This window comes from Hylobates moloch, unplaced genomic scaffold (genome assembly GCF_009828535.3).
Source record: "Hylobates moloch isolate HMO894 unplaced genomic scaffold, HMol_V3 SCAFFOLD_10, whole genome shotgun sequence".
Taxonomy (NCBI): Eukaryota; Metazoa; Chordata; class Mammalia; order Primates; family Hylobatidae; genus Hylobates; species Hylobates moloch.
This window is the reverse complement of record NW_026652285.1, coordinates 99234459-99261384: the sequence shown is the minus strand read 5'-3', so window position 1 is coordinate 99261384 and position 26926 is coordinate 99234459. Positions and strand designations below refer to the sequence as shown.

At 48.7% G+C, this 26926-nt stretch overlaps 2 protein-coding genes across 15 annotated transcripts in view; one reads left to right on the top strand and one right to left on the bottom strand.

Annotated features, from left to right (window-relative positions):
• The window catches only part of ANGPTL2 (angiopoietin like 2), a 35731-nt gene extending 10698 nt beyond the window's left edge, over positions 1-25033 (top strand). Inside the window, exons 2-5 of the mRNA XM_032165164.2 lie at positions 3294-4159; positions 18447-18640; positions 20445-20715; positions 23235-25033. Coding sequence (XP_032021055.1) covers positions 3343-4159; positions 18447-18640; positions 20445-20715; positions 23235-23434 — 1482 coding nt within the window. The 5' untranslated portion in view covers positions 3294-3342 and the 3' untranslated portion in view covers positions 23435-25033. The remainder of the gene's footprint in view (positions 1-3293; positions 4160-18446; positions 18641-20444; positions 20716-23234) is intronic.
• The window catches only part of RALGPS1 (Ral GEF with PH domain and SH3 binding motif 1), a 298720-nt gene that overhangs the window by 111287 nt on the left and 160507 nt on the right, over positions 1-26926 (bottom strand). The gene's annotated exons all lie outside the window — the stretch shown is intronic.

Sequence of the window (26926 nt, the reverse complement as noted above, 5' to 3'; positions counted from 1 at the left end):
TAACCGCTCAATGGCTGGTACAAGGTGGAGCCCAGACCCAGGGTCCTCCTCACTGGAGAAACCCCCAAAAGGGTTCAGGGAGGACAAAATCTTTAGGTCCTGTGTCATGCTTGTTATTTTAGCATCGATTAATGTGAAATCAGAAAAGTAGTGATGCTGATACCCTTTTACTAGTAAAAACCAGATTAAATATATGCCTGTGTCGTTTTTAAGAGTTAGCAGATTCAAATCCAACAGACCAGGGTCGAGCCCTGGTTCTGCCACCTTCTAGCTTTCTGATTTGGGGCAAGTCACTCAGCCTCACTGAGTCTCAGTTTCCTCATCTGTAAAATGTAAACAGCAACAGCATCCACCTTAAAAGGAGATTATGAGAATACGGGAAGGTGGAAAACACTTGCAAAATGTTTAGTCCAGGGTCAGGTATATAGTGGACCTTGGTCAATGGATGTTATTAATAAATACATACACAGGCCCTCCTCTGCGCAGCTCTGACCTCCTCAGGCAGTCACTTGTCCATGGGATCCCTGCCCCAATCTATCCCTCTTTCCAGCATTCCCAGCTGCTCAGCAGCTGTTGGCAGGTGTGTCTTGTCATTCCAACAACAAATATTTATTGAGCTCCTATGTATTTCAGGCCACGCGGTAGGCACTGCACATGGAGTGGTGACCAACACAAACACCCCCCTACCCTCATGCAGCTTGCATTCAAGGGAATGGGGAGGAGACAGAGTGTATCTTATGGTGATAAGGACACTGGAAGGGGAAGGTGGTGAGGTCACAATCTTAAATCAGCAGGGAGGGTCTAACTGAGAAGGTGATATTTCAGCAAAAACTGAAAGAGGTGAGGGAACAAACAATGAAGAAGAGGGCAGGGACCAGCAAGTATAACGGCCCTGAGTCCTGAGTGTGCTTAGAACACTTGAGGGACAACCAAAAGGCCAACCAGGTGGTTGGAGGAGATGATCGAAGGGGAGAGGGGTCAGAGACGAGACCAGGGAGGAAGTGGGGGCCAGATCATAGAGTGTCTTGGAGACCCACTAGCTTTTCCTCCAAGATGGTAAGCCACTGGGGGGTTTTGAATAGAAGAGTGACCCCGTTTGACTTTTTAAAAAGGACCACTCTGGCTGCCAAGTTGAGGACAGAAGGTAGGATGGGCAAGGCTGGGGCAGGGAGGCTAGTTAGGAAATTACTGCAATAGTCCAGGTAAATGGCACAGGTGGGTTGCACCAGGGTGGTGGCAGGGAGGTGGGGAGACACAGGACTCTGAGAATATTTCTGGCATCGTAATTTGGTGGTGAATTAGATGTGGGGTATGAAAGAAAGAAATGCGTCTAGGATGACTTCAAGGCTTTTGGTCTGAGCAACTAGAGTGGACATTTACGAACACAGGAAAAACTGGGATGAACAGGTTGGGTTGGAGATATGGGGAAAAATGAGTTCATTTCTGGACGAGTTGAGATACCTAGCAGATAGTCAAGTGGAAATGTCCGAAAAGCAGCTGTATGTATGAGTCTAGAGTTCTGGGGAGAGTTCCAGAAATAAATGCGGATGTAATCAGTACTTGAGGGTGATCACCAACGTGACCTCTGGATGAGATCACTAAGGTAAAGAAAATTCTGAGGACTGAGTTTTGGGTCCCCCTCAACAGTAAGAGAAAGGATAGGAATATGAGGATGAACCAGCACAGGCTCTGAGGAGGAACAGCCGGCAAGACAGGAGGCAGGGTGGCGTTCTGGAAAGGAAGGTCAAGAAGGGAGCCCAACTGTATCCCACAGTGTGAGAGGGAAAATATTAATGAGGATCAAGAACCAGCCCTTCCATCTGGCAAACAGACAGGGGATCCTGTCTAGAGCAACCTAAAATGAAGGGGAGGGGGCAAAGCCTGATGAGGGTGGGCTCAAGAGAGACCAGGAAGAGAGGAACTTTCTGGAAACGGTGAGTGCAGGCAACTCTTTGGAGGCGTTGCTAAAAAGGGGAGCAGTGAAATGCAACAAGAGCTGCAGAGGGGATGTGAGGTCAAGAGAGGGTTTTAAGTTGACAGAAAAAACCGTATGATTATAGGAAAATCATCATGATGTTGGGGAGATGGTGAGGACTGCTGGAGCAAGGCCCTCAAGTGGGCAAGAGAAGGGATCTAGCACATGTCCTCCCCTCCCTCTTGGCCCATTTAACTCCTACTCATTCCTCAAGGGTCAGTGTAAAGGGCACTTTCTCAGGGAAGCATTCCTGACCCTCCGATTAGGTCAATTCCCTGTAATACCCCTTTACAGCATGTGATAGTTGTGCTTTCCGGCATTTGGGAATGGCATAATGACGTGAAAGCCCCATGAGGGCAGGGGCTGGCTCCATCCTGTTGGTAGCTGTATCCCTAGCCGCTAGCAGGCTGTCCAGCACATCACAGGTGTTCAATGAACATCTGGTGAAGGGATGAATGGTCCAAGAATAGAAGTGAAGCAAATCTGGAGACACATTCTGTGTTCTGCTCCCTTCTAACTTAATCACGTTGCAGTGGTCAGGACTGTGCTGTCACTGGCTATTGCAAATATTTGGATTCAGAAGAGCTCGGTTGTTTGTTCCTGTTTTGGCTCTGTAGCTTAGCTAACACAGTGACCAGAGCCACGTAACTGGACACATCCTTCCACTGACGCTGTCCACTAAAACTGAATGTATTCCATAACATGTCTAACGATTCATTCGTTTATCAAATATTTGCCCAAAGTGCAATATCCTGGGAATACAGGGTTGAATCAGACACAGGACGTGCCCTCATGGAGTTAGAATCCAACAGAGAAGATCAAACAGAACTGCTACTCAGCACAGCGGTGATAGGTATTACAAGGGGGAAAGTTCAGGGGGTGTGAAAGTATAGAATAGGGAGACTCAACAGTCTGAGAAGCCAAAGGTAGCAGAGGAGGGAGACCAGAAAAACCCTCCCTCTGCCTCTGCTCCCCAGCTTGAAGCTGCCTGGATATGGCTCTCAGGCTCTAGGCCAGGAGTTCAGCAAGGGGGCTGCAGGCATTGGAGCTGGCTCTGGGAGTAGCAGGGCTATGGCCTCCTGCCTTCAGATGCCCTGAGACCCTCCCTCTTCCCTTCTACCTCTGCTGGGGCCTGCCTGTCTCCTCTTGCTTCCAGAATGGCTGCCTGTTCTCTGACTCCAAGAGAATGTAACCCAGCATCCTGAAGCTGAGTTTTTGGAAAGCTCTGCCTGCTTGGCGAGAAGGCTGGGATCACTGACGGCACAGGGCACTGACAGTGGTGGGACCGTCACTGATTCTCCCCTCTGTTTACTTTCAGGCTTTCATAGATTCTATTCACAAAGAATAACCACCATTTTGCAAGGACCATGAGGCCACTGTGCGTGACATGCTGGTGGCTCGGACTGCTGGCTGCCATGGGAGCTGCTGCAGGACAGGAGGATGGTTTTGAGGGCACTGAGGAAGGCTCGCCAAGAGAGTTCATTTACCTCAACAGGTACAAGCGGGCGGGCGAGTCCCAGGACAAGTGCACCTACACCTTCATTGTGCCCCAGCAGCGGGTCACAGGTGCCATCTGCGTCAACTCCAAGGAGCCTGAGGTGCTTCTGGAGAACCGAGTGCATAAGCAGGAGCTAGAGCTGCTCAACAATGAGCTGCTCAAGCAGAAGCGGCAGATCGAGACACTGCAGCAGCTGGTGGAGGTGGATGGCGGCATTGTGAGCGAGGTGAAGCTGCTGCGCAAGGAGAGCCGCAACATGAACTCGCGGGTCACGCAGCTCTACATGCAGCTCCTGCACGAGATCATCCGCAAGCGGGACAACGCGTTGGAGCTCTCCCAGCTGGAGAACAGGATCCTGAACCAGACAGCCGACATGCTGCAGCTGGCCAGCAAGTACAAGGACCTGGAGCACAAGTACCAGCACCTGGCCACACTGGCCCACAACCAATCGGAGATCATTGCACAGCTTGAGGAGCACTGCCAGAGGGTGCCCGCGGCCAGGCCCGTCCCCCAGCCACCCCCCGCTGCCCCTCCCCGGGTCTACCAGCCACCCACCTACAACCGCATCATCAACCAGATCTCTACCAACGAGATCCAGAGTGATCAGAACCTGAAGGTGCTGCCACCCCCTCTGCCCACTATGCCCACTCTCACCAGCCTCCCATCTTCCACAGACAAGCCGTCGGGTAAGTCCTTCTGGGATCGTGTTCCATGTGGGTCTCAGAGCCAGGCACCAGGCTTCCCTTGGCTGTGTCCACAAACGGGGGAAAAGCCACGGCCAGGTGAAGCCGGGCCAAAGACGTGCACAATCCCCCAGAAATCCCTTGGGCTGAGCTGCTGGAGCCAGTGGGGTGAGGGGAGGGGGACCACATTCCTTAGATGGATCCTCAAAGGTATTACCAAGAAATGGAGTTTCAGAAGAGGGCAAACACTCTCTGGTTTCTGACAGGAAAGAACCCAAGGCCTGTAGTTTTCTAGGCTCTGCATGAGATCCCGTGTATTGGCAGACAGAAGAGAATGACTCTCCTGCAGCTCATGCATTGTGCCTGGCACACGGTTGGCCTTCTGTAAATGCTCACCAAATAAACAATGGGCCAAAAGAAAAGAAAGTATTACCCACATTAAGAATATGATAAACACATTGTAGGGGCTGGGCATGGGAAGGAGTCCTTCCTAAAGCCCACACACTTCCTAGAGTCTGCTGCTGTCTAGAATTTTCAATGATGCTTCCATATGCTCTTACATATACGTTTCATCTTAAAATATAGCAATTCTCAGAATACCGTTATGGGGGAGGAATGGGATTGCTGGCAGGCTTTAAAGCTTAACCAAGATACTGGCACTGGACATTTCCATGTATGTTACATAATTAACTCCTGGAGCTCCTTGCAGACAGGATGAGTAACTTGCTAATAGGCTTAGGATGTTCAGGCAAGATTTGCATTCAGATCTTTTCACTTTAAATCTCTGGCTGACTTCTCTATGCTCTAGGACTCTAGGAATCATCATTTCTGGAAGAAGCAGGCCAGAGGCTCCCCTGTCAGAATGTCAGCACACATCCAGTCCCCTGAAGCTCAGCCCCTTGTTCATCCAGAACACCTGAGCCTTCCCAGTGGGCTGCCATATGAGAACTATATTCATCTCTGCAAAAACGAACCATGTATCTACTCCAAGTCAGTACTTTCGGTACCACTTCATTGTATAAGCAGGGAGAGATTTTTACTGAAAATATCCTGCTTTACACTTATTTCACACTTTTAAAAATAACCACCAGTACTGGGAATAGCAGCTTCTTGCTAATTCCAAAGAGGGGCTGAACCTGAGTGCAGGGGGGTGGCCAGTGCAGAGGACAAGGGCAGCATTGTTTTCAGATAGGGCGGGTGAGGTGAGCTAAATGCAAGGTGAGCATCCGCTGCAGCACCTCAAAGGAAAGACCTGGCCTGGGTGCAGGATTGAGAGCAGGCGCTTTGGAGTAGGCTGGCTTGGATTTAAATCCAGGTTCCTCCACTGATTAGCTCTGGGACATTAGGCAAGTCATTTTGTCCCCCTGAGGCTCGGTTTCCTCATCTGTTAATTGAGGATAGATTAAAATAGTGCCTGTCACTTTAGGAAATGAAATACTGCAAAAAACATGTTTAGCACAACGCTGGGTCCACGGTAAACTACAAGCCTCCTTTGATCTAGGTCTTTTCATCTTAAAACAAGGAGACTGAAATAAACAGTCCCTTTTTTAGCTCTGGTGTTCCATCTGTACACGTGTCTGCTTTAAATCAGAAGCTCTGAAAGAGAGGGCAGGGTGTGTTAATTTGTCTTGATAGAATACCAAGAGGGTAAAACGTGCCCTTGGGCACCAAACAAAGGCTCAGCTGAATGTTGTTATAACCCTGACTGGAGACAGGCTGGACTCAATGGTTACTCAACAGATCTTCTCTGGCCTAAGTGTCTCTGGTTTCTAACTCAAAACATTTCAGGACATTCCTGGGCTTGAACTAAGCTGGCAGATACATAGTATAGGAATAAAGACCTGGGTTTGCATCCATGCTCTACCCCTTGGTTAGCTGTTCGCTCATGAGGTAGTTATTTAACTCTCCTGAGCCTCAATTTTCTCCTCTGTAAAATGGGGACAAGCGTCATAACCTCACAGTGTTATGCTGTGGATACAATACAATCAAGCATGAAACATTATGTCGTGTAGTACAGCCAACATTTGCTGAGCCCCTACTGTATGCTGGTTGCAGCACTAGACTTGAGGGAGCAGGTGACAACTGTGGTCCCTGACCTCCAGGAACTCAGTCTGGGGTAGATGGCAGGTGCATGAATGCATCTGGGATCTGTCCAATGCCCATGATTTCTAGTCCCTAACATCAGCACATCAGATCTGACAATGGATTTCTCTGGGAGGGAGTATCCGTCGAGGCCAAAATTTCTAAAATCAGGAATGCAGTGAAAACTGGGCTGTCTGATCACTGTGGTGATACCCTGGTTTGCTAAGTGCCCTGGCGGACAGTAAGGTGGCATGACTAATTCTGCCTAGAGGGAAGGGAGAGGTTAGATAGAGGTGGCACTTCTTTGTTGCATCTTGAAGGATTCATAAGATTTTTACCAGGCAGACCTGGGAGCTGGGAACCCAAGTGACTAGTGGATCCCTGATGGAGATGAATCTGTGCAAGGGCCCAGGGGCACAGTTCTACTCCTGGCACCTCAAATGGTTCAATCTCCTGCTTCTTTGTGTTCACAATCCAGTGTGGGCTGTGTGTATCCAAGGGTCCTGCACTCGCCCACCTTTGTCTCCCACTTAAGAAAGCACGCCGTCATGGGAGGGAATGGCAGTGATTTCATCACAGAGATAACTGGAATGCATTAGAATTTATCCTTTTTTGTTACGTAAGGATCCCCAAATGTTGGTACTTGCTCATTACTAGTAGATTTCTTGTGACCCATCTCACCACTGAGCTCCCACACAAGGCGCTGCCAGCTGGGATTGAGTGCCTAGCTGTGGAAGATGAATGGGTAGACAGAGCCCAGGAAGAGAGCAGCTGGGGGAGGGCCCTGCCCTCTCCTGGTGTTGAGGACTGAACTGGGAGGAAAAAACAGATGGTCTCTCTGCACAGAACAGTCAGGGCATCCAATCAGCAGAGAACATTCTTATCAGGTCTGTTCAGAGAGCTTGGGGCAGGTTCTGATCCTAGAAGACAAAACACTATTCTGTGCTCTTACCCAACAGATCCTTTGTTCTTAGGGACATCACTCAGCCAGAAATACCTTTGCAATTAAACACCTTTGCACCCGAGCCTTGGCAGCTTCCAAATCTTTCACTCAGCAACCTCAGAGCCATGTGCTCTTTTCTTCGTCTGCCCACGGCACGCCCTTCCCCAGGGGACTAAGGGAGCCATGGCTGCTTATCTGAAGCTGTACTCACAAGCCTGTTCCCAGCCTTACTGAGACAGTAACAGGGTGGCCCCAGGCCAGGATGGACTGCTGATAGCCTGAGTGAGGAGGCACAGGCAGCTCCTGGCTTCCCTGGCTCTTCACCTGGGCTTTGTCCTGTGTCTCTCAGGTCTGGCCAGACCCAAAGGCATTTTGGTTAGGATGATTCTGTGATGAGGCCTGGGCCAAATGGCCCTGTCTGTGGTCCTCTGCCCCACATATCCTGCTGCTGCTATTAAAGAGGAAGGCTACAGGGGTCATTCTCTAAGAGGCAAAGGATAGAGCAGGCACCTGGGTTCTGGGAGGCCTGGTACTGTTTCTCAGCCCACCCAAGGCAGAGTCACACATTTGCCAGCCCTCCTACACAGTGCCCATCCCAGAGACTCATCAGGGAGGAAAGGACAGTGCCAGCAGCAGCTGCCACAGATGGGCTTTGTCAGAAACTAATCTTTACAGACCAAAAGGAGTGAGCACTTTTAGCTGTTTTCTCTCCTAAGAGAATACAACCAGTTCAGTTTATTTCTCAATGAGTGAAGAAGGAGGGGCCATAAAACCATGAAATACTGGAACTGTTAGGAGCCTCTCAGATCCCCTAGCATGGCCTTCCTGTAGCAGAGCCTGTTGGTGGCAGAGCAGAGATCGATCCTGGGACTTCTAACATGCAGGATATTGAGGTTCATAGAGGTCAAGTAACTTAGGCAAGGGAACATAGCTAGTAAGTGGCCCGGCCAAGGCTCAAACCAAAGTATGTCTTAACTACTCTGGATATTGCACACTTCCACAGGAAGGCTGGAGGGGAACTGGTGTAAAAATCACCCCACGAATGCTTGACTTGGCCCCAGCTGCCACAGGGACCTGACATTGTATCTCTACTTCCTGACCTTCTATCTCTACTTCCTGATCTTCTATCTCTCCTTCCTGATCTTCTACCTCTACTTCCTGATGCCATGTTCCAAACAGTTCCTTAAAATGAGCTCTGGGAACAGAGGTGGTAGATTTGTTATTAGAATGCTCATGGTTCCAATAACACAAAATACTGTCGCTACCAACCCACCAACATCATGCTCCCCCTCCCCAGGCCTAGCAGGAACCAGCCAAGCTCTCCAGTAGAAAGCACAATGTGCACCCGACTCCCAGCAAATGGTCCCAACTGAAGTCTAATTTTTATCAAATCTGGACATATCCTCTGGGGTTCCTTCTACTCAGCATTTCAATGTATAGCTGAGTCTTTCAACATATACTAAGTGTGAAGTTCTGATTTCTTTAAATGTTAGCCCTGACTGTATAAATGTCAGTAGACATGACCTCCCCTTGGGACCACATTAGGAGGCCCCTACATTGCTTCACTGACAACAGTGCACACGTGGAAGCCACCCTCTCACAACAGATGGTCTATTGGGCTATGGCCAGGATGGCATGGACAACTTGAACAAGAGTGTTTTCCTAGATGGATTTTCCACCTGTATTTTATTCTACCCTATAAGGTAGGAAATATGTACACGATTGTGGTTCCCCAGCACAATGGTATGTTTTAAAACAGAGAAACATATGATGTTGTAGCTCTCATTCTTTCTGGAGGTCAAGCAAGCAACCAGGTGAAAAGGTGTCAACCCATGTGTGGCTGGGTCAGCTCCAGCAGGCTGGGCGTCCAGGCTCAAGCACTGTAGAGAGGTGGAGACGCACAGGGTGTGTGTGGTGATGGTGGCGGGTGAGGGTGACTGCCCATCCTGACTCAGCCTTCAAGGCCACAGAGGCTGAGGGAAAAGCCCACCCAGGTCTCCTGCCTCCAGAGCGTGTGCTGTTTCCACTGTACAATATTTTCTTTTATTCTAAAAGGTTTTGTTAAGCAAAATAAGATTCCAAATTCAGTACAAACTACATAATCCAGTGATTTCCCAAAGAGCATTCTTTGCTAGCTTCTTCCTAAACAAAATCTACTCTAGGAAGATGGCCCACCTGGATGATGGTTCCAGGAGGGCCAGCTCCCTTATTGCTTTGCTTTCTCTTCCTCCTCTTCTGGTACCTTGGGGAACTGATCACAAAGAGCCTTTTGAGTGTGATGGAAAGCTACCCCTCCATTCCTCAGGCAGTTTTCCAGAGATGACACTTGGCTAAATGCTCAGGGTATTTACAGTCATAGGAGATAAACTATCAACTTGTTACTGTTAAAAAAATCTCGTGATCTGGGATCTTGATGCCTGAAAATCCCAAGATTGGTACTTGGCAAACCGAAAGAAATCTAGAAAACCCTACAGATCAGGCATCTGTGGCCAGCTAGTTGGTCATACAAATGGATTGTTGTGGTGAACTTGTATAGTATTAATCCTAAGATGCTGTTCCCCCCCGCCTTCACCCCCACAAAAAAAATAAATAAAGTAGTATTAAATTAGCCTCATACAAATGCTGGCACCATGCTCCTGGACTTCTCAGCCTCCATAACTGTGAGCCAAATAAACTTCCTTTCTTTATAAATTACCCAGTCTGTGCTATTCTGTTATAGCAGCAGAAAATGGACTAGGTTTAGTCCTGTAAAAGTAATGAAGTATATACTTCCAGTGGTTTATACCCACATCAGTGAAGGATGCAGGCAGCAGAGACCTCTTGATGGGAACACTGGAGATGATCTTTCCTACTATCCCCGCATCACCACTGCCTCAACTTCAGCTCTCCCTGGCATGAATCTGGTCAAAGATTATGCTGAAAATAAGCCTGATGGTCCTCATCTTATATCTCAAGATGAGGCTATGGAGCTACAGGGCCTGGAGTATTTATGTGATCCTTTGTTTTAAAAAAGTTACTTTTCCCTGATATTTTTGAATACAGTAAGTCAAAACTACTATACGCACAGAGAAAAATCTTGCTAAGAGAATTTGTTTAAATTATAAATACAATAGCTCCTAAATGTTGAAATTAAGTATCTTAGATGGTATGTCTAGAGTAGGGTCCAAATGAACAAAAAATCCACTCATCTGGCACCATCCCAGACATAATGTGCAGAGAGACTACTGCAAACTGTCCAGACTTTCCCACAAAGCAGGTTCCCTTTGCCAGGCTTTGGTCTGGATGTGGATTATCATCTGTTGTGGGGTCTCTGTTTCCAGATGGATTTATTATTATTGGTTCTCGGCTGGAAAGCACAGAATGAAGGTAGCAAAGGGAATGCAGCTCAGGATTGTGAAGGATGGAGGGTGAAGGATGGAGGATTGAATGATGGAGGGAGGCACACAGAGCGTTGAGGGACTCATGGAGTGAGCCTGCAAGGGCTCCTGCCTGAAAGGAGCCCACAGTCTTATGGGGACACAGATCCCCAACAATCCTAATGTGGTGTGATAACTGCAGCACAGAAGGTGGACCTGAGTTCTAATCCCAGATCGTCCACTTTCCAGCCGTGTGATCCTCTTGAGCCTTGGCTTTCTCGCAGGTGCAGGGGCTTATGAGGATGAAATGAAACAGTGCGCAAAGCACATGACAGGTGAAAGGCTCTAGATACATGATCATCACCATTCTTATTTTATTCCAGCAGAGATAAATATACAAAGCATTTTGGGAACCCTGAAAAGGATTAAGTAGCTTTCCTGGGGTTGGGGAAAGCTTCCTGAAGGAGGTGATGAGGAAGGTAAGGGCCTTGTGGTGCTCTCAGAACTACCGCCAGTGATAGTCAAGAAAACATGAAGACAAGGCTTGGTGCCAGACAAATGTCCTGCTTTCAGAAAAAGAAAAAGAATGTATACCAGAAATCACATACAACTGGCTTGTGGTCAAACCCCAGTAAAATTATAGAAAAGAGTACACGAAGGGTTCATGAGCATTTGGAAGATTAAAAGGTCACCCGTGAAAGCCGACATAGGTTCTTAAAGAAGAAACCAATGAAGCTGATCCCTTCCTTGGAAAGGGTTAATATGCTGGCCAACTATGGGACTGCTACCTGTCCAGTATCTGTGGATTGTAGTCATGGGTCTGATAAGTTCTTCCACGACATGCCTGCAGGACAGCGCCACAGTCTCTGACAGAGCCATGGTAACTCTCATTAGTGTGCCTGTGGAACCCTGGGGCACTGCCCACCTCTACATCAGAGACCTCCCTCACCCAGGAAGCCTTGGGTGCAACTGGCCACTGCCCCCAGGGAGCCAAGGTGAGCTGCTCACCTCTGCACACAGTGAGACCACCAAAGCCCCTTCTAAACTCTTTTTAAAAATGTCTTTAAAGCCCGTTTCTCCTCCTGCCCAATGGCACTGGTGGAAACCTAAGAGTGACGTAATGCTTTGGACAGTGGCCTCTGGAAAGCAGCGCTACAATGTCTGTTTCTCCCGAGGTCAAACGAGCAGAAACAAGACCTTTATAAGCCCTTTCTGGGCCCTAAGAGCTCTTACTTGAGAGGCCTCAGGCTGTATCACATGCATTGAAATGACCTACCTCACACATTTAATATAATTTTTACTGGAACAATTTTGAATTTACTGGAATACTTTTGCTTTTAAAATTATTTGGCTAAGAGTAACTCAATTAATTTATGGTTGGATCTCATTTCTCAGTAAACATCAAGCACGTTCAGGAATTCTTGGGAAGTGAAAAGAATCTAACCTACAAATTGTTTTCAAAAGTAATAACATTTTCATGAAGACAAAATTTAACAATTAATGAACTTGACAAGATGTCACACTTTGTAGTAATTTAATTACATACAATAAATTTTGATTTTGCAGTTTTCTTTTCATATTTTAGAACCAGTAAGTTTTTTTAGGCCTCAAACATTTTCATCAACTCCTGAAACACTCCTTGTCCCCAGGCACCATGCCCATCGTTTGAGGACTAAAGCGGCCTGAAAGCAGGCACAAGCATTTGGACCTTTTCCCTGGAATGATCAGAAATGATATGTGTGATGTCAACTCTGAGGTTCTGCAGGAACTGAAATGCCTTTGGGACCATACAAGCTATTCCTGTGTTTAGGTTATTGTTTTGTACTCTGGTTCGCTGAAAAGCAGTGATTGACATAGAATATATATACATCCATAACCAAAATCTTATTTTGCCAAGCCTCTGGATAAATGACATTCGAAGACCCCCATACAACTGCTCCTCACTGTAGCCACCCCTCACACCCCATCCCCCGACCCTGTGTGTCTGTTATCCTGCCCTCATGGGGTGCCCAGTGAGTCCTGATGCTGGCCTGGGTGGGACTCTCACCTAAGCACGCCACGTGCCGTGGCACTCAGATGCATTAATTTGGGTAGGAAATTGCAGATCCAATTTCAACAGTTAGTCATTTCTCCTGTTGGAAAAATGTTTCAGGGAGTGGTGAGAAGACTTTTTGGAGACAGACCATCAGTGAGAGTAACTGAAAACAGCATACAGTTCTCATGAAAAGCAGACTGCATCTTAGTGATATCACAGAAGCCTCTCCCTAGTGCCTGCGTATGGACTAAAATATTCACAGGAGCGACTTCCCAGAACTAAGAGCCCCCCAGAACATTTCCCACAGGCCACAGGGTCCTCTGAGTGGCCTAAGGTGGTCAAATTCTGACACCTGGAGCCGGACTCAGGGGATAAAAAGGACTGTCAGGCTGCTGGCCAGCCATGGAGTCCAGTCCCACTGTGGGCAGGAAGGACTCTGCTCCTCCCCCCACACCTCAGGCACGTCAGAGAGAAGAGGCATCCCTCTTGCCCACGGAGGCCTCACTGCTTAGCTCCCAGCCTCAAGGTCAGATATTCACAGAGCCATGTTTTCCTAGTAGGAGGGGCACTGCACTGAGAGCTGATGCAGCTTGTGAGCCCATTTCTCCACTAGGGCCTGGACCGGTAAATCAGGCTGACACTGGTCTGCCCCAGACCCACAGAGAGAGAATTGGAAATAGGAAGTTATGCTTGCCTGGCCTAGGTGCCGGTTCTAACTCAGCTTGACCAGAAAGGCCCTGTGTTGCGAGTAGCAAGCACTGTATCAGCCATCAATCAAGTGGGTCCTGGTTTCCTGGGAGGCCATGGTCCTTGTGTGCCTAATCCCTGTCAAGAACCCCAGAGAGGGCCGGGCGCGGTGGCTCACGCTTGTAATCCCAGCACTTTGGGAGGCCAAGGCGGGCGGATCACGAGGTCAGGAGATCGAGACCACGGTGAAACTCCGTCTCTACTAAAAATACAAAAAATTAGCCAGGCCTGGTGGCGGGCGCCTGTAGTCCCAGCTACTCAGAGAGGCTGAGGCAGGAGAATGGCGTGAACCCGGGAGGCGGAGCTTGCAGTGAGCTGAGATTGCGCCACTGCACTCCAGCCTGGGCGACAGAGCGAGACTCCGTCTCAAAAAAAAAAAAAAAAAAAAGAACCCCAGAGAGGAGGAAGGAAGCCCCCAAAGCTGATCACCTCCAACACTTACCAGGATGTGGCAGTGGGGTCCAGGCTGAGACCTGTGTACTTGGTACTCCCCCACTTGCTGATGTCCCTCCTCTGGGGGCCTCCTGACCCCAGACCCTGTGTGCCTACCCATTCTTGTTGCTTCTCCAGGGAACCACACAGACTCGGCTCAGCCACGGGGCTGCATTTCTCTTCACGTGGAACATTTGGCCACAGCTCCGCCAAGAATGTAAATGTGGTCTTTATAGAGATGAGGTCGGGGCACTCGCTCCACTCTGAGCCCAGGTGCTGCCGAGTTAGTGTTGGCCTGATGCTCTGGGCAGAGCTGCCCTCTCAGAAGGGGCGCCAAGTTAAACACCGCTAGGTACTCTGCACTGGTCCAAAGGGAGTGCTTTGCCCACTGCACGTTGAAAACTCAGTTTCATTGACAAAAAAGATTTCCATTCTTCATGTCAATATATCTTTGTGGCCTTCTTCACTGAAATTCTGACTTAAAAATATATGGAAAACATCTACTGGTAAATATCTTACATTTAGTCTTGTATTGAAAAGCAAATATAGCAACATGTGTGGAGGAGGAATTAGTCGGGGGGAGGGGGTGGTGAACAACTTCAAAAATGTCAGCTTTCATCTATCAAACGAAACAGAAAGGGATAATCTTCACAGAGCACCTGCCCCAGCTGGCTCCCATGCTGGCCGCTCTTGGGTTCCTGATATCCTCAGAATAGCTATGGTCTCTTCCCCATTTCACAGAAGAAGCAATTGAGGCTCAATGAGGACCCTGCCCAAAGTCACACTGTGCATAGGTGAGGCCATCGAGATTGGAGCCGAGGGCTCCTGACTCCAAGTGTGGAGTCTTCCTCCAGCCCTCGCTTCCTCAGCCAGGTCTTCATCCATCAAGGCCAAACCCTTGCCTGGCCCCCTACGAGGGCATTATATATATGGAACAGTTATAGATTTTTCACAGTATTATTTATACGTCACAGTTGTGGATTTCTCATCAAAGTAGCATGTTTTGTCTCTGCTATTTTAAGGGAGCCACATAATTTTACTGTTGACAATTTTTCAATGTTAACTCTTTTTCTGACTAATTTTCATCCATTATTGATGTTTCTGACCTTTGCCACTGGTGTGTGAAAAGGAAATGTGTTTGAATGCAGGAGATTTCATAGAGGTCTACTAAGGGTTCTGACGGAAATTGTGTTTGATATGTGTTTTTGATGAAAGCTAATGGGGTCTGATTGTCATTTGAAATTCCGTGTACAGACACATATGCACATTTTTTGTAACAGCAGGAAATACTAAACACTTCTATACAATTTGATACCTACTCCATTATTCTAGAAAGCCTTAAAAGAATTACCATGTTTGCCATTTTAAAAAAAAGAAAAACTTCTACGTCATAACAAACACTACAATAGTTGAAAAATGGGCAAAGAACACCAAAAGGTAAATATGGAAGAAAAAAATCATTAAAGATTTTTAAAAGTTTTACACCTTGACAAAGGACTATAAATTTTTATGTTTTATTTTTTCGCTGGCTGACTGGCAAAGATTAACATTAGTTCTAAGGACACAGAGTTAAGTCAGCCTCGGTCCCTCATTCTTGAGTTCGCTCTGGTTGGGGGAAAAGAAGAGTACTTTAGTGTGTGAACTCTGAGACACCCCCTGGGTGCATATACCTGCTGTGTCCTTTACCCACCAGGTAACCTTGAGGGGATCCTCTAATGACCACAGGGTCTGCTTTCCTACCTCACAGGAGTGTCAGGAGGGTCAGCTGTGGAAATACGTGGCTAGGACCATAGGAAATGCTCAGTACACACTAGCTATTATTATTATTACTTCAGTCATGACTCTTAGAACATGGAGTGTATAACCTGGGACTTTGGGAATCCATTACCTTCTGAAACTGTCTACAGAATTGTGTGAGTCTGTTCATTTTTCTGAATAAAGGATCTAGAACCATCCCCAAATTCTTAAAGGGACTAGTAGCCCCAAAACATTTAAAAACACTTGCCTTTAAAAAGAGCCCTTGGTGGAAATGCCAAAGGTAAAACTGAGATCACTGATGGCGCCCACAAAGGCAGCCCTAGCTGGAGCCACAAGGCCAACTGCCACTCTCCCAGCAGCCTCCACAGCCTCTTCCTACGTGGCGCCTCCTTCAAAGGCAGCTTTTACCTCTGACAATTCTGTAGCAGTCCTGGCAGCTGTGCAGTAAGAGGCTGGGCTGCTCGCTCTCAGTGGGCGTTATTTTGCAGGCTTCTGCCGGATCTTCCGTCACCAGCATTCACATCAAACAGCCTCTCCTGTGCTGCTGACTTGGTAAGGAGCTGGGAGGCCTCCCACGCCCACCGGCGCTCTGCTCCAGCTGTTGGGGACAGACTCCCATTCTCTGCCTCTGTCCCTGGGGCTTCAGCCGAACACAACCAAAACCTTTTTCTCCTTCACAAATGCTCTTTCTGGAGGTCTGGCCTCCCCTTCCCCAGGAAGGATACTGAGGGGGTGGTGGGGGAAAGGCAGGAAGTGGCACTGGCAAAGGAAGCAGCTGCCTGTACCCCATCTGCTACCCAGGGGGTGGGGAGCATTGGGTCCTGCCCCATCCCTTGAAGAAGAGGTCTGGCAAAAAGGTAAATGGGTGAGAAGATTCTTCCTCCCCGGAAGATGAAGGGAGAAGCCCCTGAGTTCACTGTCGGCACCCAAACCAATCTTTCTTCTAGGGGCGATACTGGGCAGTGGGAAGCAAGGAATGAGCAAGACAGCCCCTGCCTTCCCATCAGGTTCTAGGTGGATGAATGCTCAAACACAAGGCTTCTTCCTCAGGAAGAGCCCACCTGAGATGTCTAACGGAGACCAGAAACCTAAATCTTTCTGGTTTATAACCATTACCTGTGAACTAGTTGAGCCCAAACACCAGCTAGGAAGGAATCTGAGAAGTGTGACCTGTACCAGAAAAGCTGAGTATACCTGTCACTGATGGGCACCTCCCTTCAACTCACACAGAAAGAGAAAGGACAGGATTCTACAGGAATTCGAGTGGGGAGGAGGTAGGAGGTCATCTCCTCCCTCGCAGGGCATCAGAGCGGCCCCACCCTGCCCTGAGCTTCCGGTGCCCAGCACCGCATCTGCAGAGGCTGGGACTCAATACACAGTTGTTGAATAAACATACAAATTGATAGAAAACATACAATGGTACTTTCTTAGCACTTTTGTCCTTAACCAGTCTCATTGTGGGGATTTTTTTTTTTTTTTTTTTTTTTTGAGACGGAGTCTTGCTCTGTCGCCCAGGCTGGAGTGCAGTGGAGCCATCTCAGCTCACTGCAACCTCCACCTCCTCGATTCAAGTGATTCTCCTGCCTCAGCCTCCCAGGTAGCTGGGACCACAGGTGCATGCCACCACACCTGGCTAATTTTTTGTATTTGTAGTAGAGATGGGGTTTCACCATATTAGCCAGGATTGTCTCGATCTTCTGACCTTGTGATCTGCCTGCCTCAGCCTCCCAAAGTGCTGGGATTATAGGTGTGAGCCACCGTGCCCGGCCCTATGGGGAATATTTTGAAGAGACTGAAGCAAAATGTGATTTTCTTTCTTTCAGCCATTTTCATGTGAATGGCTAGGCCTTGACCTTCTAAAGCTTCCTCAGATCAGTGAGAAAGGCCCCAGCCTGTCCAGACCCTTGGTGACTCAAGTTTGTACCTTCTTGCTGATGTGACCAATAGTGGAGCATAAGAAACTGCCTGGGGAGGGCAGAGTTGATGGGCAGGGGTGGTGAGGGCTGAAAGACCTGTGGTATAACACCCATTCCTTCTGACTGGGCTGCCCAAGCTCAGTGGAGTTACAAAGAATCACAGAACCCTCTGGTCTCAGTTTCAGAAGACAGCCATGGATTGGGCTGTATCCTAGACATCATCCTTTAAGTTTATGAGCCTGCAAGGAAGACCTCAGAATGCGTGAGTGCCAAGCATCTGGCCCTCACTGAGCTTCCTTTGGAAAACACACAGATTGAGCTGAAAGGGAACCTGGCCCCCTAAAAACACACTTGAAGAGCAGTGAATGAATTGCAGAAATATCCCAAAGTCTCTGGCTACATGGCCAAATTCTGGGCATGGCCTAGGCCCCCCTGACTGTGGAAGTTCATTTAGTAAAAGCTGCAGCAGTCATCATGATGCACTGTCACTGGAAGGGCAGATGTGGAGTCAGAATTGAAGGGGGCCAATTGCACTTGGCCCCCAGAAACAGTAATCCAGTGGAACCGAGTTTCCTTGCAGAAGCAAAGCCATCAGAGCCTGCAGGCACTGACCGATGTTGCCACGTTTAGTAGGTCCACATCTCTTTTTCCTAATATAATGAACTTGAAAAAGATCACTCCAGCAACTCCTGACAACCCTGTATGAGGGAAATCTGATCTCCCTTCTACAACTGGAAGAAACTGAGGGCTGGGAGAAGTGAAAAAGTCTGCCAAAAGTCACACTATGAGGCGGGTGAGAGAAGAAAGTGAGCTTGGAGTGTGGGCATCCTGACCCCCAGTCTGAGGCTCTTGCCTTTATAATTATTTATCAAACTCACAAAACAAAAATTGGTTACCTAGACTGCGGGCCTGTGGCTCCCGGGTGGAGCCTCACCAGAGGTTGTGCCTATTTGGGGTGCAGCTGGGGGTATGGCCTGGTGACAGGCAGGTCTGTGATGTATGTGTATGTCTGTGTCCCCAGGCCCATGGAGAGACTGCCTGCAGGCCCTGGAGGATGGCCACGACACCAGCTCCATCTACCTGGTGAAGCCAGAGAACACCAACCGCCTCATGCAGGTGTGGTGCGACCAGAGACACGACCCCGGGGGCTGGACCGTCATCCAGAGACGCCTGGATGGCTCTGTTAACTTCTTCAGGAACTGGGAGACGTACAAGGTGAGTCCCGGCAGGGGCTGTCTGTGCCGCCCACAAGGTGACTGGCCCACCCCAAGAGAGGCCTGAGCGACCAGTAGAAGAGCCCACTCAGAGGTACAGGCTGACCAAGTCCAGGCCTGTGCGGCCCCAACAACACACATACCTGAGGCAAGAAGGATGCAGACAGGGCCATTTTGCAAACCCACCAGGGGTAGTGAGGACCAGCGCCTCCTCTGCCTGCTGCTAGAAACTGCTGCAGGACAAGAGTTAGTAGACCAGACCACCACAGCCCCACGGGACAGGGTGAGAGTTTAGAAACGCTGGTATGGGGGCCCAGGGGTGGGGAGCATTTCACTCCCAACTGGGGTTTCCATGAGGAAAGACCTGCTCTCAAAGCCCAGAAGGTGCAAGTCCCAAGAGGCTCCCAGTCCCTGGGAGAATCCCCCAAAGAGTCCTGGTAGGGAATTGTGGCAATGCTCAAGTCCTAATTCCAGGCTCATCCTCTGGGCTCCCTGGTTCCCGGGGAGTTGAAATGCTCATCTGTGTAGCAGGGAAAGTTGCCAGGACTCAGTCATACATCGTTCTTCCCCCTCTAAACAGAGGTGGCACTAAGGAAGGCAAGAGTGGCTCGGTTTGCTGAGTGCCCAACCTATGCCAGCGCCATGCTAAGGGCTTTCGTGCGTTATTTTGTTTAATCTCATATCAACCCCCTGACGGAGGTTCTGTTATGGACCCAGCTTACAGGTGAAAGTGTGGAGTAATTTGCTCAGGGTTGCAAAGCCAGGAATTGGCCCAGTAGTGACTGCAGCTGAGGCCTCTGACACTGAAGCTCACAAACTACCTGAAGCCATGATGCCTTGCACACATGGCTCTGCCATGCCCCTTCTTGAGTCTCCTGTCCTGGTTGCCCCCCACCCCACCTCCTGACCAGCCTGTGTCTCTGCTTTCTTCTCCTCTTCCACCTACATTAGGAGGAGGAGACTCTTTCCTCCTTTCTTAGAGGCAATACAGTGCAATGATTAAGACTGGGTTCTTGGTTCAAATCCTGGTTCACCCTCAGGCATTCTGAGGCCCTGAGCCTCTCTGGGCCTCATTTCATCCATACTAGGGAGGATAATGATAGCACTTAGTTCTTAGAGTTGACATGAGGATTAATAAAACAACCTATGTAAAGTTCTTAAAACAGTGCCAGCACATCACAAGCGCTCAATACTAAATAATAATAATTATTATATTAATGAATCACAGATTCCCAAGACTTTAGTGGCCATCACTCAGCTGCTGACCCCAAAACCACATGCAAAAAAAAAAACAATAACCACAAAACCACTGGGTTTTAGACCTAGAGGGGAGCCCCGGTGGATGGGACACATGCATCACAGCTCACACCCGTCTGGTGCATTAGAGCTTACACGTGACCCTCACACACAGCTCATCTCCAGAGGAGGAGGTGAAGCTCAGTGAGGGTCAGAGACTTGTCTGAGGAATGCCTGCTGCATGCTTACTGAGTGCCAGGCCCTCCACCTGCCACAGCACACGTGTTCCTGCAGCAACCCTGTGGGGAAGGTAACGTAGCCTCCCTGACGTAAGAACAAGGAATCTGGGGTTCACATGATGCCTGGCACAGGGTAGGCACTCTACATATTTTTGAATAATGTGTGAGTCATAGAGAGATTAAGTGGTGGAGTAGGGGTCTGAACCAGGTCTGCTTCATGCTCTGCTTGTTTCCCAGGCCCCTCTATCCAAGGCTGAGTGTCTGACAGCCAAGCCTGCTGGCTGCAGGTGCTGCAGGCTCCACATTAACACTCTCCTGGGTTTTCCCCAGCAAGGGTTTGGGAACATTGATGGCGAATACTGGCTGGGCCTGGAGAACATTTACTGGCTGACGAACCAAGGCAACTACAAACTCCTGGTGACCATGGAGGACTGGTCTGGCCGCAAAGTCTTTGCAGAATATGCCAGTTTCCGCCTGGAACCTGAGAGCGAGTATTATAAGCTGCGGCTGGGGCGCTACCATGGCAATGCGGGTGACTCCTTTACATGGCACAATGGCAAGCAGTTCACCACCCTGGACAGAGACCACGATGTCTACACAGGTAGGAAAAGTGGAGTCAAACCCAGGTGCACAGTAGAGAAAAGAGGTCAACTAGAGCCAGAGCCCCTGACTCCAGGGCTTAGAAACGGGAAGATCCCAGGGCGAGAAGCAGCTGGGCCAAGCTGCCTGACCCTGTTACCACCCCGTGAGGGTCCCTTCTCCTGCCCACAGGTCCCCTTCACAAAGCTGGGTCAGAGTGGCGTTTACAAATTAAAAAAAAAATGGGGTGGGGGGAGACATAAAGAGGTATACAAATCACACATACCAGGGCCAACTGGGGCCAATGCAGAAAGACATGTGTTGGGCTGTGTCCTCACCACTTATGTCCAAGACACCTGGTATAGAGCTAACCAACTGCGTAGGCTCTGGGCCACACACCTGGGCTCCAGTGCTGGCCCCACCTCCTACCAGCCACGTGTCCTTAGTCATGCTGCTAAATCTCCCTGGGTCTCAGTTTCTGCATCTGGAAGTAAGGACAAGAACTACATTGCAGGGTAGGGAGAAGGGTAGAGAGAATGTACCTAAAGTGCTTTGTCTAGGATTTGGCACACAGTGAGGGCTCCATACAAAGTGGCTTTCTTCATGGTCACTGTTACTGCATGTAATGCTAGTGCAGTGCTGAGAGGAAGCTATTGAGAGGAAAGCAGATAGGAGAGAAAAAGTGATTTGTCTAAGATCACATGCTTCAAACCTAGGTCTTTACTAAGAGTCTTTATTAAACAAAAAACAAGAGAAAAAAACCAGAAAATTAGAGGAAACATAGATATGGTCTGGCCCTGAGTCCAGATATCAGACTCCCACACAGTTAATGCCTCCCCAGGGCCAACACCCAGTTTCTTGAGATGAAGGCCTCTCGGTCTGCCACGCTCCTCCCTGAGGCTGGCACCACCTGAGGGCCGATGCCGCCTCCAGGCTCAGGCTGTCTGCTCTCAAGGGCAAACCCAGTCCCCTCCTGCCTCCATTTCCTATGTGGTCTTGGTCAGAAGGCTACTCCCTCCCACTTGAGAAGCGAGCTCTCAAGACTGTCCTGCACTTCAGGCAGGCCCTGAAACCTACATAGTAAGGTGGAAGGGATCCTCATGCCAGGTACCCATGGCAGCCACATTCTGAAGGGTAATTCTCCCAACACCAGGAGACAGGAGGGACATGACCTGCCCATCCCTGTGTCACACAGACACCTCTGTCCACCCACTGACACTGAACTGGCCCAGCCCGAAGGGGCCCTGGAAGAGGAGCAGGCCCTCGTTCTGAAGCAGTAGGGGCTGCTGAGGCTTCTAGAAGAGCAGGGCAGGAGGATAACCTTCAGAGCTGGTCAGACCCTGGGACACAGGGGCTGCTACAGCCTTTCTGGAGGGCTACCTCCTTAAGGAGTGGCAAGTGTATTCTATGATCCAAACTCAGATCTAGCCAGCAGCAAAATCAGTAGCTGGCAAGTTCCTTGTCCCTGGAGGTGTGTGGGACCTCCGCTGGCAAAGAGGAGGCTGGTTATGGCGTGCCCAAGGATCTCCCTGCTACACCAGTCCAACACTGCCACTCGGTCCCTGTGGCCTGGAATCATGGCCCAGAAGGACCCCCAGAAAAACTCTGGGAAAACCTGGACTGCACCCCCCCTCTTGCTTTCTGCCTCAGACTGAGTGTGACCTCCTCACCTCATCCCACGGCCTCGGCCACCTGCTCTGTTGGGCCCTCCAACCCACAATCCTGACTGGAGCAGCCCCTCCCCTGAGTACGGGGTCCCTTTGCCAGGCCTAGTCAGGAAAGTGGGGACCCCCCTTCACTAAGAGCAATGGTGGCAGATAGTGGTCCCCTGTCCTCCTGCCACAGAGTGCACTGCCCCTGCATGCCCGTGCGCACCTTCCCACAGTTTTTACTGTTGTTCTGAACTGCTTGTCCTTGGCAGCAAAATTCAGCATGAAGTGATAATGCCAAAAGTTTTATGGAAATACCTTTCCTTTGTGAAGTAATACAAAAAATTGTTTGGATGAAATACAAGCCGGGGAGGACTGGAGGAGCATTTCTTCTTAAACACTTTCTCTGTCATTCTTTAAAAACTCCTGATCCAACAGTTTCAACTCTAAAAATTCCTAAGAAAAAGCTTTTCTCCCTCCCTGCCCACCTCAGGCCATCTCCATTTCCTATCAGAACACAAGGTGTGGAGTTCCCCTGGGGCCTCCTTTGCACCCAGCCCTGGGCTAAGTGTCAAGTACGCATCCTCATTCAATCCTCAGAGCCATCCTGTGCGGCAGGCGTCATTTTTATTCTCATTTTACAGATGAGGATACAGTGGCTGGGAGAGGTTAAGTCACTTGTCTGAGATCACACAGCTAGTTAGTTATAAAGCTGAGCCTCAAAGGCAGGCCTGAAGCATGGCCTCTCACCACCCATGGAGACGGGTCCACCTCTCAAGCGTTCTTGCTCCAGATGCCTCCCAGAGAGGGCTTTGCTGAAAGCCCTGAGCACTATGGACGCAGGTAGAATGGCCTCTTCCCAGACACCCTCTCACTGCATTCTCTCTTGCAGGAAACTGTGCCCACTACCAGAAGGGAGGCTGGTGGTATAACGCCTGTGCCCACTCCAACCTCAACGGGGTCTGGTACCGCGGGGGCCATTATCGGAGCCGCTACCAGGACGGAGTCTACTGGGCTGAGTTCCGAGGAGGCTCTTACTCACTCAAGAAAGTGGTGATGATGATCCGACCGAACCCCAACACCTTCCACTAAGCCAGCTCCCCCTCCTGACCTCTCATGGCCATTGCCAGGAGCCCACCCTGGTCACACTGGCCACAGCACAAAGAACAACTCCTCACCAGTTCATCCTGAGGCTAGGAGGACCAGGATGCTGGATTCTGTTTTCCAAAGTCACTGCAGCAGATGATGGAACTGAATCGATATGGTGTTTTCTGTCCCTCCTACTTTCCTTCACACCAGACAGCCCCTCATGTCTCCAGGACAGGACAGGACTACAGACAACTCTTTCTTTAAATAAATTAAGTCTCTACAATAAAAACACAACTGCAAAATACCTTCATAATATACATGTGTATGAGCCTCCCTTGTGCACGTATATGTATACCACATATATATGCATTTAGATATACATCACATGTGATATATCTAGATCCATATATAGGTTTGCCTTAGATACCTAAATACACATATATTCAGTTCTCAGATGTTGAAGCTGTCACCAGCAGCTTTGCTCTTAGGAGAAAAGCATTTCATTAGTGTTGTATTACTTGAGTCTAAGGGTAGATCACAGACTGTGTGGTCTCAACTGAAAGGATCACCCTTGGCATCTGTGTGCCTGGATTCTTCCAGGATGTCTACAATGCTAATCTCTCACATAGAGGTTCCCAGCTTCTTAAGAACCCCTTTTGGCACCTAATCAAATTTCAAAATCCCTCCCCCACCATTTTCATACTTTTCCCCATTCTCAGGACTTTTCACCATCCATCACCCACTTATCCCTTCATTTGACACCATTCATTAAGTGCCTTCTGTGTGTCAGTCCCTGGCCACTCACTGCAGTTCAAGGCCCCCTTTCCTTGTACTGTACTCTGCTGTACTCCTTGCCTACCTACTCCTTGCCTTTTCTGTCGCACAGCCCCTTCTTTCCAGGCGAGATTCCTCAGCTTCTGAGTAGGAAACACTCCAGGCTCCAGGTTTCTGGTTGGGAAGGGAAGGCCAGGCCAAAAGCTCCACCGGCCGTATAGATAATGTACTCGCAGTTTTGTACTTCCATTCATACTTTAGCCTACAGGTCATTTTAGTCTTCACACAAATAATAACCTATCTGGCCAGGAGATAATCGGTTGAACAGAAGTAATCAGATCATCAGAGCCCCCAGATGGCTACAGACCAGAGGTTCCACGCTCTCAGGCTGACTAGAGTCCGCATCTCATCTCCAAACTACACTTCCCTGGAGAACAAGTGCCACAAAAATGAAAACGGGCCACTTCTCAGGAGTTGAATAATCAGGGGTCACCGGACCGCTTGGTTGATGCACTGCAGCATGGTCGCTTTCTGAGTCCTGTTGGCCACGAAGTGTCAGCCTCAGCACTCCCGGGACTATTGCCAAGAAGGGGCAACGGATGAGTCAAGAAGGTGAGACCCTTCCCAGTGGGCACGTGGGCCAGGCTGTGTGAGATGTTGGATGTTTGGTACTGTCCATGTCTGGGTGTGTGCCTATTACCTCAGCATTTCTCACAAAGTGTACCATGTAGCATGTTTTGTGTATATAAAAGGGAGGGTTTTTTAAAAAATATATTCCCAGATTATCCTTGTAATGACACCAATCTGCAATAAAAGCCATCAGTGCTATTTGGATGTATCTACACTCTGTGTTACTGTTTTAGAATGCCTTCCTGGGGCCTCCCATATCAGAGCCTCTTTAAGTAAAACCAGGAAGAGATTCGGCACCAGGACACACACCAGAATCATTTAAATCACACTCACCCTATCTCTGGGTACCACCTATACCCTCAGAAGTACCACAGTAGTACTTCAGGCCAAGATGGCTCTCTGGAGCTCCACTTCCTCACATCCAGCTGTGTCCTGGATGTCTCCCCCAGATGTCCTCCAAGCACCTCACGGGCGGTGCACTTGACACCTGACATACCTTTCTTCCAGGTCTGGTCCCTTTTCACCAAATGGCACCAGGTACTCAATTGCTCAGATCAAAAACAAGGACCTCTCCCTTCCCCTGCCAAGAACAATCCATCCCTCCACACCAAGCCGTCTTGCCTGCCTTAGCATAGGATCTCATCTCCTCTCCCTTCAACTACTGCACCAGGCTCCAGACTAGGAGTCTCCATCTCCCTCATTCCAGTCCAATTTCCACCCTAGCCGCTAGAACTGTCTCCTTGTAAAACAAATCTGTAGGTTGGGAAGTGATTCTAGGCATGACAGGAGACCCCAAAACCTAAAGGAAAAGACTAAAAGATACAACTTTTTTCAGAACTCAAATTTTCTGCTTTCCAAAAAACAAAACAAAAAATAAAACATGACCAAGATTAAAAGGCAAATATCGAACAAGAGAAACATATTTGAAACATATATAGCAAATACAGAATATTCGTGCTATGCTAAAACCTCTTTCAAATTAAGAAAGATGCAAATCCTGTAACAGAAAACTTGGCAAAGTACACGTACACATGAGAAGACTCACAAATGGCCAGTAAACAAGATGTCAACCTCAGTAGTAATCAGAGAGGTGCTATAAGTGAAGGATAAACCATGATGTGTTGCCTGTCAGATTGGCAAAGATGAAAAAAATGCCAATCTCCATGTTGACAAGGGAATGGACAGATGTGTGCACTATGGATGGACGTATAAATTGACTCCATATTGTTGAAGAGTAACTTGCCAGTGTATACATCAAAATTGTAAATGCACTTATACCCTGGGCCCCAGCAATCCTTCTACCTAATGACCAAGTGACATAACCATATGATAGCTTTTTCTAGTAAAGCTGCAGTTAGAGAGAGATGCACTGATACGCACTGAAGCCTACCATGTGCTTAGAAACAGGCGTGTGTGTGTGCACGCGTGCATGTGTGTTTTACATCACCTTCATAGAAGCTCTGTGAAGGAGGGATCATTATTCTCACTTTACAAAAGAGGTGGAAATGAGGCTTGAAGTCAGACTGCTGGTAAGAATACCCCAGGAGCAATTAATCCAGAAGGTGCTGGGTGTCAGGCATCAAGTAAGAGTTCTCAACTCCCTTCTCCTAAGCCCCTAGTCAGTTGTTGGGATCACAGTGGAATCGGAATGCTATTTGAGGAAAATATCTTAATCTTGGCCCAGACTATAGTCACCCCTCCACACACATCTGGAGTGGAGTGTGTGGGACATAGGGAACAAGAGCAAAGGAAAACAAGGCCCAACCTTACTGGTCACTAGTCTTGGCTCTAAAACCCCAAACAGAGAGCTCTGGAAAGCCATGCTGGACACTGTAGAACCATCCTTTTTCTAAACTAGTTAGGATTCAAATGAAAGCAGGTCATGACACTAGCTATTTCTCCCAAATCCCATCTCAATACCCAAGCCTGAATCTTAATCAAACCACACCCAGGCTATATAGAAGGAGAGGAAGGAATAAGCTCATCAGAGATGTGGAGAAAATGAAAGGTAGGGGTCAGTTCACTAAGCTGGTGGCATGGAAGAAGAGCATGGGGCAGGAGGGCTCTGTCCAAGCACCCTAGCCTGGGTAC